This window comes from Jatropha curcas, chromosome 6 (genome assembly GCF_041381405.1).
Source record: "Jatropha curcas cultivar XTBG-Jc1 chromosome 6, XTBG_Jcur_1.0, whole genome shotgun sequence".
Taxonomy (NCBI): Eukaryota; Viridiplantae; Streptophyta; class Magnoliopsida; order Malpighiales; family Euphorbiaceae; genus Jatropha; species Jatropha curcas.
In genome coordinates this window covers 186,501-198,520 of record NC_143156.1, presented here as the reverse complement: position 1 = coordinate 198,520, position 12,020 = coordinate 186,501, and the positions used below count along the sequence as shown (strand labels likewise).

The following is a 12,020-nucleotide window of genomic DNA, read 5'->3' as shown; positions in this document are numbered from 1 at the left end:
GTTAAAGGGTGAACCACGTAAATATCTGTGTCATATTTTAATTTTTCCGGTGTGTTATTATTCTCGTAATTTTATTGCCGGGACCCCAACATATCATGAGGCAATAATTGAATTTAGACATCTCATAATTAAAATGAACAAAATGTTGAAATAAAAACATTAAATGTAAATTTGAGACGTACAGAATAGCATCGTACTAAAAGGATTATTTCGCTACAAAGGTAAAAGAAAAATATAAAGCACTAGAATTGAATTTTTAGCTCAAAATCTTTTTGCGCGAGCACAACCTCTTTATATATTTTTCAATAGCCGAATATCAAACAATTTTAAATTCTCTCGATAATATGGAATCTTTTGAAATACACTAACCTTTACGATGCAAAATTTATAGCACCTGATTTTATTTGATTATTATTGTTATAATAAGCTTTTAATCACTAATCCAAAATGGGATTATCAAATAATGAAACATGGCAACAAGATAATTAATGGATCGCTATAGAATTCCTCTATTTTTGAAGGAATTTCTTGAACCAAATAGCAGATTTCTTGGGATATCTTTTCAATCCATCTTTGTAATCTACCAAATGGATTCCATACCTCATACTGTAACCAGCAGCCCATTCAAAATTATCGAGTAGCGACCAAGCAAAATAGCCCTTAACATTAACACCCTCCCTGCCAATACCACGGTCTCAATTTGTAAAAATTTCATATGCAAATACATAAATTTGATTTTGGATTTTAGCTGATTCTCCTTTTGGCCCTCTTGAACTTTGTGCGGACCCATCCTGACACTTCACGTTATATTTCAATAATAACTCGTTAAAATGAAATAACTTTGCTGATATTCAATCATAACCTTGCACTTTTATATTCCACTTCAACGAACGCATAATTATTACTAAAATATGAAAATGAAGTGTCATAATAGGTCTTATCAAAGTTTAAAAAGCCGTAAGAATAATCGTCGAAAATATAAAGTTAAATTTATGGATTAGGACTTTGCAAATTTAATAAAAGCACATTAGCTAAAGAACTCACTCAATGGTTTTCTGAATGAAAAAAAGATGTTGGTTGTAATAATTTATCCTATTTGAATCATTTAGAAGCTCCTTAAGTGTTAAGGTGCCATTATCCAATTGGTCAATACCTGAAAACATTGATGAATTTCAACATTTAATCTAAAAAAAGCATATTAATATGTACAAATAAATAAATAATTATCTTTCCTTACCATTCTCGGTAATATAAATTGTTGGATTATTATACTTTTCCTTAGTATATTTAAGAACATTTTGTAAACCTTTTGGATATGAGTGAATCCACATCGAACCATCCTGCAAGTTCAATTATGCAAACAAAAATTAATTTCTTCTCCTTATTTTCTTCAAATATTTTTTTAAAAAAACAGTTTTCTCCCAAACATACCGTTGGACCAATAAGAATTCCATTTCGCTCAACTACAAAATATATATATATTGGTAATAAAATGTTGTCAAATAAGATTAAATTATTATATATCACATGATTTCAAAATAATAAATAAACCAATAAGGTAAAACTGACCTGTTAAATTAGTGAGGGAATCAGTGGAATAGCTAATATTAACAGGATTAGGAGTAGCAGGAACAGAAGATGCATAAAAGGCACTATAGTAATTTACTCCAAGAAAATCATAAGATCCTTTCACCATTTTAGATTGGTCTTTGGTGAATCTGGGCAGTCTATTTCCAACAAGGGTAACCATGCTTTGTGGGTACTCACCATAGGTTAGTGGGTCCATATACCTGTTGATTAAGTGAAAAAAAAAAGTATAATTAGTATAATTTTATTTAAGATTAATAAATGTCATTTCTGGTAATTAAAAGATAATTATACTCACCATCCATACGTGAAATCCAGAGCTCTTTTAGAAGCATCCTGGTCAGACTTACTATTAGAGTATGGTTCCATCCAGTGAGAAATTAGTGTTATCCCAATCTGTCCTTTTTGAGATCCCTTCAAAATCCAATCATTTTCCAAGATAAGGAAATGAGTTACTTTCTTAAATTTAGTCGGGTTAAATATATTAATTTGCCCATGAAATTTACATGATTTGACGTGTGACATCCTTAAATTTATGCATCAGGTGAATTTAGATATATGGTATTGAAGAATTGAGAATACTAACTTGGTATTTTTCCTTGTATAGTTTTACAGAAGCAGCATGAGAAAGTAACAAATGGTGGCCAACCAAATAAGGCTCAGTTGAAGAATCACCAGCCAAGCATTGAGGGTTCATAAATTTAGAACACCTGCCTGGTGCAAAAATGCCCATGTTATACCCAGTATTGCTATAACTCCATGGTTCATTTAATGTTATCCAATGCTTCACTCTGTCACCAAATTCTTTGAAGCAAAGCTCTGCGTAGTCCTTAAAATCATCCCTGTATGGATGTATATAGTGGGTCAAAAAATTATTTTTTTTTTTTATACTTCCGTGAGATGATCATGTCTATGTCCGTTTTACAGTTCATAGTAAATCTAACTAGTCTCCGCTCGCCCTTAGAAGCAAAAGGGCTGGTCTGAGAAAGTTTGCATTACAGAGGATCAAACCTATGATATAAGTTATAGTGATCAACCTCGAAAGTGTCCGTTCGGATTGTTAGAATTATTGTTAAGCACTATATTTGTTTCTTTAATTAATAATTATTGCTTTACTTACACAATTTGAGGACTCAAAAAGCCACCATATTCATCTTCAAGGGCTTGAGGTAGATCCCAATGAAATATAGTCACAAAAGGCTGTATTCCTGTATGTTTTATGAGAGATGACAAATTCAAATTTTTCTTTTTTAAATTTCCCAAAAGAAGATTAGAAAAAGAAAAGAAAATATTGACCTTGTGACAGGAGGTCATTGATGAGATTGTTGTAGAATTGGATGCCTTTCTTATTCACTCCTCCACTTATATTCCCACCTATAAAGGCACAAGCTTCATTTTCAAAATCGATCGATTGAAGGTGAAATAATTAATTAAGTTTATTAGCTTAACCAATTCCCACTTTTCCGATCATAACATTAGATTGGCATATAATGTTCTTACGAGGTAAAACTCTAGACCAGGAGATAGAGAATCTGAAAGCATCTAAACCCAAATTCTTCATGATCTTCGCATCTTCCTGTTAGAATATTCAATTATCTATGGTATAAATATATCACAAACAAGAAAATCTCTATCACTTAGTGGACTCTAAAAATTATTACTCACAAACCTTATACCGATGGTAAAAATCAACAGCTACATCTGCATTAGCACCACCAACTATTCTTCCTGCAATTATATGATACCACCGTTAAATTGAGATAGAGATGAAGATTAAATTGCTCTTCAAAAATTAAAATAATGAAATAATTCGAGAAAATAAGGTATGCGCATTTTTTTTTTTCTTTCATCACTTGCTTGATACGTTAAATCTATTGGCTATAGAACAACAAATAAACTTTAATTCCAAATTAGTTGGAGCCGCTATATGATTAGTTCATTCCAAGTGACACGATACAATAGGTTCATTGTCAAAATTTAAACATTTGCATACATGAAAGTGAACATAATGGAGAGAGACCTGGATATTTGTGAGTAAAGGTATCCCATATACTTGGACCCTTTCCATCTTCACTTGCAGCACCTTCATACTAAAAAATAATTCAAAGAAAAACCGTGAGTTAAGCAGACGACTACTGTAAGGTTTAGGATTCGATCCATGAAAAAAATATTTATGAAGAACAACAGTTATGAATTCAGAGACAAGATTTGTCTCATATCTCAAAAGAGTGAGAAAATTGCAAAAAATGCCGAGAAAAACAATAATAATATATAAAAAAAAAAAAAAAACCTGGTAAGAAGCTGCAGCTGTTCCAAAAAGAAATCCAGCAGGAAAAGTGCTACGATTAAAAGAAGCAGAGACGAGGTCTGTTATAGCCAACAAGTTGGACAAGAACAATAACCCTATTACGAAGAACTTCTCACTCGTCATTACAATAACTCTAATGGTGTCAATTGTTAAACTATAGTTGCTATTTACATTCTTTTTTTTATTTTTCAATGGTTTTATTTATTGACAATTCTTGTCATTTTGCACTCAGTAGCACAATCGGCAGCTCTAAATCTATCAATAAAACCATTACCAAGTATCTATCGACGTTGTTATTTTAGTACTTTGTTGCAGGCCACCGCTACCAGATGCGAACATTTTCATATAGCGACGTAACCAAATACATTACATAAAAGCGTATCTTGCGCTGCATGGCTACTTTTGCTGGTATTTTTGCCGGCCGCTATGATTATTTCCACGAAACCTTGCAACTTTTTCCTATATTTTTGTTGACTGCCTACCAAACGTCTGCCATTAGTTGTCTTTTTATTAATTTGAACATAACTGGTCCACCAACCAAACCGATTGGTGAAAACAACTGGTAAACCAACAGACTAGAGCCCTCGCTCCTCACAATTCATTGGATGCCTATGCCAAACATTTTTTTTTTTGTTAATTCATTTCACAAGAGGATAGTCCAGGTGAAAACCCACCTGATTGGCATTATATTTCCTGTTTAATCATTCCATATAATTCTATTTCTATCTTGAATAGTTTTTTCCCTGAAGCAACTGATATATATATATTTTTTTTAAACTAAGCATTGGTGGGGTGCGCCAGGCCAGTGCAATAGTGCAACACACAGGCGACGCTGTGAAAGCCCCAGTAGCAAGCTACTGTGATGGGCCTTCCCCCTCAAAAAATTAATTTAATATCATGTGAGCCAATGACCCACGTATCAGATATTAAACTGATAAGAACAGATACTACACTTGATCTTAGCCAAAAGGCCGAGAAAGGTATGCTTGGTTTAGCGTTGAGCTTCGCTATTTATAGTGCCAGGCGTGGCACTTGTTAGCTTACTTTGCCGATATGGGATTACAAAGACTGTTCGTTTTCTGCTTCTCTCCCCCGCTATATATACACAATTTTGATAGAATAATAATTAACTTGATCAATTAATTCCTATTTGAAAATTGAAAATAACATATTTCATATGCATATATGGCACCGTTAGCAAACAAATCCCAGCTGCATGCAAAGGTAGAAGGCAGAAAAAGAGAGATAGGTCTCATATATTTAAGAAAATTCTCTCTTTATTGACTCATTTCTAGCTAGAGCAGAGCAACAATCTAAGACATGACCAAAGAGATTTAATTTAGTGCAGAAGGAACTTCTTGTACCAAAAAGCAGAATGTTTCATATATCTCTTCAAATTGTTCTTGAAATCAACATAAATCATGCCAAATCGAATCGTAAATCCAGCATCCCACTCGAAATCATCCATGAATGACCATGCATAATATCCCTTCACATTAGCTCCCTCCCTGCGTCCCAAAATATTAATTAATTTCACTAATTAACTAATTACGATATAATACAATAATTAAGTAAAGCTCTCACTTGATTGCCTTTAGGAGATATGTCAAATGGGAATGGAAGTATTTTATCTTCAACCCATCCTTGAGAGCTTCTTTTATTGGCAATGAAGCATTATTTATATCAGCAAGACCTGGAAAATTATATATATGATCAGTTTCAGCTATGTTAATGCTTGCTAATTTCCATCTAAAAAAAAAAAAGAATTTGTATATTAATTAGTTAATTACTTACCATTTTCTGTTATGAAAATGGGTGGATTTTTGTATTTATCCCTTGCATGGAGCATGAGATAGTAAATTCCCTTTGGATAGATGTGTAGCCAATTCAAAGCTGTCTGTAACATATGCATTCACAATTAATTACTCCCTTGAGCTGTGTTCGGCAACATAGCGTTTGATGTAACTTTTAGAAGTTATACAAATAACATTTGGTTCCTATTTTGTTTTTTTTTTTTTTTTTAACTAATGCAAAAAGGGTACATAGTGAATATTTGCTGAAATTATTTTGAACTAGCATTAAACTATCAGATAATCATCAAATTTTAATGATGGAAACTAAAATGACAAAATAAGGAGAAGGTATAAACCGTTCTTTAAATTCATGGAACCTATATATATATATATATATATATATAAATGGAAAGAAAGAATCCTTCTTTTGCCAGCTTAAATTCATGGAACCTATATATATATATATTTAGGACTACAAGAAATGAACAGCTAGCTGTACACCTCAGGAATTTATAAATTTGACATTGGCAATGTGTTTCTTATTGGATAATTATGGTTGGTAGGATATAAATACTGTACTTGACAAATCTTTAACTACCACTCTTCCTCGTTCTTGTCTCTTCCTTCTCTCCCCGAAGCTTCGTAGAGCGAGATAATGGCTACAGGAATAGCTACTGATTGAAGAAACAAAATATTGTTCATGCAGAGTTTATTAGACAGATTCTCTTGAAATTGTCTTTCAAAATGGCAAAGAGATTATCTATTATAGAATTCCTGCTGAAATTAAACAACTTCATTTTCATTCTAATCGGTCTAGCCATTGAGTTTTATGGAATATTTTGTTTGGTCAACTGGAAAAATGATCGTGAGAGCCATTCTCATAATAACAGTAAGAAGTATGAGCAGATAGCTTTACCTAGAGCACTACTAGCTATTGAAGCATCTAGCTGGCTTTCAAATAGGCTTCCCGTGGCTTGGTAAGTTTATCTACTACACATTATATTAGACTATGATGCACGGAAACTCCCAGTCGTTGGCGTTTCGCATTGCGGACAAGTTTTTTATCCATGTTCATGGTTAAAATATCACTTTTCCATGTAAAATTATATTTGAAGTGTCGTTTCCCTGTATTGTTTCCGTATTTCCACGTTTTTTCATTTCCATTTCTGTACAACATAAATATTAGACAATGAAGGTCTAATTATAGTTAGTACTAATTTTCTAAAGTAATAATTTGCAGGTTTATTTACCTTTTACTGGTAATTGGAGCATCCCTCATTGTCATTTCCTGTTTCGGATGCGTAGGAGCTGCAACAAGGAGCTCTTGTTGTCTGTGTACTGTATCCTATTCTTATGATCTATATATATCAATCTTTTTATTTAAGTTTTTATCTTATTATCAATGAAGTGAACAATTTCTTAGCAGTCAGTAGTACTCTGTACTCTTGGTTCTACTCTTTATTGCACAACTAGTAGCTGCTGCTTTCATGTTCTTCAATCACAACCGGCAAAAGGTACAATTTCATTTTTTGTTCTTTTAACTATTTGAATTTTTTCATAGACCAATTAATTGAATAGTTATATTATGTACAATGTCACAGGATATGCCAAATGATAGAAGTGGAAGCTTCAACTCTACCTACCGCTTTTTCACTCTGAATTGGAAAATCATCAGATGGGTTATTATTGCAGCACTTGCTCTAAAGGTAACAATAAATCAAGAAAATTAGATTTATAATACATTTCTTGCAGTATATTCAAAAAAATATTTGTCTTTTTCCAGGTTATTGGTCTAGTGGTGGCTTTGTACTTAAGATATGCGAACAGAGTCAATGACTATGAAAGGATTGTGTACCCTGAGATTGTGAGACCAACTGCTGAGAAGAGGGGCAACCCTGTTGCTGCTGCAACTTCAACCGGTAGGAAAGAGCAGACAAGGCCAGTAAAACAATGAGATACTGAATATTGTAGAACCACACGAACAACATAATACACTTTAATTATATATTAATCTAGTAATTTCTGTGTAATTTCATTCTATTTCATTCGATGAATGGTTGCGATGGAAAATGGATAAAAGATCCTATTAAAACACTGACTTTGCCTGTTTAGACATGTGCTTAGGCTACTTCACTTGCAAGAACACTTGTCCTGAAAGTTGATATATTTTTACTTAGTTTGATACAATTTTCAGTTCCAGAAAAACATACTTCCTCTTTCTTCAATCTAATTAATAAACTGCAAGATCTTGTCTCTTTAGTCGAGTCTGATTCCCGAAATGAAGAAATTCCTTGAACCACAAGGCTGATTTTTTCGGGTGCCTCTTCAATCTGTCTGTATAGTCTATGTAGATGATTCCAAAACGAATTTTGTAACCATCATCCCATTCAAAATTGTCTACCAGTGACCATGCAAAAAATCCCTTCACATTGACACCATTCCTGTTCAAATCCAGACATATAACTTTATCCTTAGTCATTGCACAATGAGATTGAGAAATTATTGCATTAACTGCATATCGATCGCTCACATGATTGCCTTTTTTATGAATGAAAAATGAGCATTATAGTAATCAACTCTTATGTCATCATCAAGCAATAAAGAACCAGTGTCAAGCTCACTAACTCCTGCAAAAAGTATTATGATGATTATAAATTAACTAGCAAGTCTAAAAATTAGTTCCCTTATAAAATAGGCATCCTGAATGGCTGATTGATTCAAATTACCATTTTCAGTTATATAAATGGCTGGATTGTTAAACTTGTACTTGGTGTAGAGCAAAAGTTCTTGGATTCCTCTAGGATAAACATAAAGCCAATCTGATGCCGTCTGCAAGTTCAATTATGTTGATTATATTATGAAATATAATTTGGCCAGTAGTCAAATGGTTCAAATTTTTGTTTTGTTAGACAATGTGTTCAAATTAAATTATATTCTTACCTTTGGACCAATAGGAATCCCATTTCGCTCAGCTGATGCGACAAATTACTATCTGTTAGAAGCACCAAAAAAGTAGGGGTTTCTTATAATGAAAAGGAACTGAGAACACTAAAGGAGCTTACTTGTAATCTTAACACAAGAGTCCGTGGAAAAGCTTAAGTTTTCACTTTTGCAAGGAACATCAGTTGCATATTTTGAAGTATAATAATTTAGGCCAATGAAATCAAAAGATCCTTTAACCATCAAGGATTGCTCTGCAGAAAATTGAGGTAATCTTTTTCCCACATGAGTTACCATATCAACTGGATACGAGCCAGACTTCAGTGGTTCCATAAACCTTCAAAAATCATCATAAATGAAACATTTTAGGATTAGGCATATTCTCCATATAGATTTCCAGTGAACATTTAATTTGGACTAGTTCATTCGTAAAACACTAATAAAACAGTGGTTACTCAATCAGATGTAAAAGGAAAAGAAGACATACTTTCTTTTTTTTTTTTAGAAAACTGACTAAGATGTATATGCTTACCAATCATACTGGAAAGCGATGCCTCGAGATGCTGCACTAGAGTCTTGACTTGACTCAGTCATGGGTACAATCCAGGCACAGTTTAAAGTAATTCCAATTTGACCCATTTGAGACATCTATGTATATATATAAGAGGTGCAGGCTCATAAAATTACCTATTGGAAAAAATTTTCTATTTTTTTAACTGTAGAGGGAAAAAAAAAAACTGAACCTGATATTTGTCCCTGTAAACTTTAACTGCAGCAGCATGAGCAAGAAGTTGGTAATGGCCTACTATATATGGTTCAGTACTTGAATCACCACCAGTGCAGTTTCGAGATAACCACTTTGAACACCTGCCTGGTGCTTTTATGCCACGTGCATGCCCATCATCTGCAGAGACAAGTGGCTCATTCAAGGTAATCCAGTGCTTTACTCTATCACCAAACTTGCTGAAGCATAACTCCGCATAGTCATGAAAATCTTTGCTGCATATGGAATTTAATTGAACAAACAATTAGCATTAAGCTTTAATTGTACATAAACAACCATAAGATGATGACCATTAATCAAGTACTTACATGATTTTGGCACTTAAAAAACCACCATATTCATCTTCAAGGGCTTGTGGAAGATCCCAGTGGTATAAAGTCACAAAAGGTTGGATTCCTTCATGATATAGCAGCAACTATTGATTTAAATCACATCAAAATAAACTAATACATTCACTTATTTTCACTTATTAGAGATGTAAAGAACAAGAGTACAATGTTTTATACAAGAGCAAAATGTCCAATTCTGAATACCGACCATTCAATAGGAGTTCGTTGATCAGATTATTGTAGTAATTAATGCCTGCTTGATTTACTCCTCCATTAAGGTGACCACCTATATATAGAATTTAAAATATGAATACCTTTAAAGTTTAAACCTTTATCCATAAAACCTTTAAACCTTGGTAGTGAATACTCACGAGGTAATAGTCTAGACCATGAAATGGAAAATCTGTAAGCATCAAAACCCAGGGACTTCATTATAGCCACATCTTCCTGGAGTCCTCACACCATACAAAAAAATCATCACTTTATGCAAGCAAAAATAAAGTGATTGAACACACTATTAAAAATTCCCAAAAAAAGACTTGCAAGGTAGGCGTGAGTAGTGATACTAGCAACATATTGACATATAAAAGTAGGAACAAAATGTGCATGTGAAAGGATATTTACCTTGTACCTATGATATGAATCGACGGCAATGTTTCCATTACTGTGGTCCTTTATCTTCTCTACAGAACCAACCAAAACTATTGTCAAAGTACAGTTTTATGTTATTCCATTAGGAGAATATGATGCTTCAAAGCTTAGTTAATATACAATTACACCATATACGGCTCAAAGCCTAATGCTTTGTTTTGGGGGAAAAAAAGACAAAAAAATGTGAGGTGGGGAAATGAATACTGATTGGTGACATAGGATATTTGCTTTCCTAATCTTGGCCACAGCACTGAAAATTCATGCTTCCCCTGGGTTTCTCTTCAATTTGCACTGAAACAGTTTTTGTGGGGCCCACTCTTTTAAACCCTTTAACCAGCCTCTGCCTGTCTTCAAGGTTCCCAAAGGGTAGAATGATAATTTCCAGACACCCCCTTTCTTTCCCCTCTCTTTCTTTCTTGAGCTATTCTCTCCTACCAAGCAGGCAGTAAGATTCATCTTTTCTAATTTTCTTTCTTTTCTGATAAATATTAGGGGAAAAAACATGGACATTTATTCTTGAAACTAGGAAGGTATTATTTGTTAACTCTTAGACTTCAATTCAATCTGTAATTTTGATTTTGATACAATATAATAAATTTGGAATGTACAAATTACATATGATGAGAAAAGGAGAGATAGAGAGAGGAACCAGGATATTTTTGGCTGAAGGTGTCCCATATACTTGGTCCTCTACCATCTTCATTTGCTGCACCTTCAATCTGAAGAATCAGAAATACATTAATCACAACAACATTATTCAACTTGCCCATAAACAAGCAGGACAGGAGACCAAGCACAAACCTGGTAAGCAGATGATGCAGTCCCAAATATAAATCCAGCCGGAAAACTGTTCCGGTGATGGTGACCATAAGCCAAACTCTCCGTAGAATCTTCACTGCAGACCACTGATGAAACCAGAGAAATGAGAAATATGAATAGAGAGCCTGTAATCTTCATTTTTAGTTAGTTTTCACCATCAATCAGTCTCTGAACTCTAAACCCCACTTCGCATTACTTTCAGTTTCACCCTTTGATTGCCAATATTATTGGAGGATGATAAAGCAAGTTTCCAAGGGTAATTTCGGTAATATAATTGTAATAGCCATGATTAAAAAAACTTAGAATAGTGGTCCCACATGATTAGTTCCAATGAAAAGGTGGTCCCTTGGAATTATTGGCCAAAATATTTACCAGACAGTTTAGACACATGGGCTAAATATTTCAAGAAGATTAATTTTCTTTTTCAAGAAGATGTAATTTCTTTAGGCCATGATTTTTGCCATTTTGAGTGAGTGATTTCCGTGGAGTATTTTTTTTTTTTTTTTTTTTTTTTGGCCTTTTAGGTGATTATGCTTTTTGAGAATTAAACTGGTGCCTTTTTTAGTGAGTCTTCCAAAATTGTAATTCTTTTGGAATATGTTTTTTTGTCTTTTTTGTGAATCGAATCTGTGTTTCCATCTTTATGGAAATTGAAATTACTTATTATTTTAATTAATACTTTATTGATAAAATTTTAAGTATAAATTAATGATTTTTTTCAAATAATAGGAATATTATGATAATTTCAATTAAAATTTAAGGATTAAATAGTAAATCAGCTTCTAAAAAAATAGAAAATTTGTTGCTTA

The 12,020-nt window shown here is 33.1% G+C and overlaps 3 protein-coding genes and 1 non-coding gene across 6 annotated transcripts; 1 reads left to right on the top strand and 3 right to left on the bottom strand.

The window, feature by feature from the left end:
• Window positions 1-370: 370 nt before the first annotated feature.
• Window positions 371-4,863, bottom strand: LOC105628650 (beta-glucosidase 12-like). Its single transcript, XM_012210099.3, has 13 exons — window positions 3,878-4,863; window positions 3,608-3,677; window positions 3,257-3,315; window positions 3,088-3,163; window positions 2,884-2,961; window positions 2,708-2,795; window positions 2,174-2,429; window positions 1,886-2,001; window positions 1,570-1,790; window positions 1,432-1,463; window positions 1,238-1,340; window positions 1,045-1,153; window positions 371-678 (listed from the first exon to the last, which is right to left on the bottom strand). Exons 1-13 carry the CDS (start codon window positions 4,016-4,018, stop codon window positions 510-512), a joined length of 1,518 nt encoding a protein of 505 aa, XP_012065489.3. The 5' UTR covers window positions 4,019-4,863; the 3' UTR covers window positions 371-509.
• On the bottom strand, window positions 4,683-4,879 carry LOC119371219 (U2 spliceosomal RNA). Its single transcript, XR_005178798.1, has one exon. It is a non-coding gene; the product is annotated as a U2 spliceosomal RNA (small nuclear RNA).
• A 355-nt stretch (window positions 4,880-5,234) lies between these two features.
• On the bottom strand, window positions 5,235-11,439 carry LOC105628649 (beta-glucosidase 13). Of its 3 annotated transcripts, none has more exons than XM_089722442.1 (13): window positions 11,194-11,439; window positions 11,042-11,111; window positions 10,366-10,424; window positions 10,113-10,188; window positions 9,950-10,027; window positions 9,721-9,808; window positions 9,372-9,627; window positions 9,161-9,276; window positions 8,751-8,965; window positions 8,629-8,660; window positions 5,690-5,792; window positions 5,480-5,588; window positions 5,235-5,403 (listed from the first exon to the last, which is right to left on the bottom strand). In XM_089722442.1, exons 1-13 carry the CDS (start codon window positions 11,347-11,349, stop codon window positions 5,235-5,237), a joined length of 1,527 nt encoding a protein of 508 aa, XP_089578568.1. In that variant the 5' UTR covers window positions 11,350-11,439. The 3 variants fall into 3 exon arrangements, with proteins under 3 accessions (XP_089578568.1, XP_012065488.1, XP_020532858.1); XM_012210098.4 differs by lacking the exons at window positions 5,235-5,403; window positions 5,480-5,588; window positions 5,690-5,792 and adding exons at window positions 7,708-8,129; window positions 8,219-8,315; window positions 8,415-8,517 and having other exon boundaries at window positions 11,194-11,436; XM_020677199.3 differs by lacking the exons at window positions 5,235-5,403; window positions 5,480-5,588; window positions 5,690-5,792 and adding exons at window positions 7,966-8,129; window positions 8,415-8,517 and having other exon boundaries at window positions 11,194-11,437.
• LOC105628788 (tobamovirus multiplication protein 2A) lies at window positions 6,303-7,659 on the top strand. The gene is made up of 5 exons (XM_020677201.3): window positions 6,303-6,665; window positions 6,929-7,028; window positions 7,122-7,202; window positions 7,290-7,394; window positions 7,472-7,659. Exons 1-5 carry the CDS (start codon window positions 6,433-6,435, stop codon window positions 7,640-7,642), a joined length of 690 nt encoding a protein of 229 aa, XP_020532860.2. The 5' UTR covers window positions 6,303-6,432; the 3' UTR covers window positions 7,643-7,659.
• Window positions 11,440-12,020: the final 581 nt, after the last annotated feature.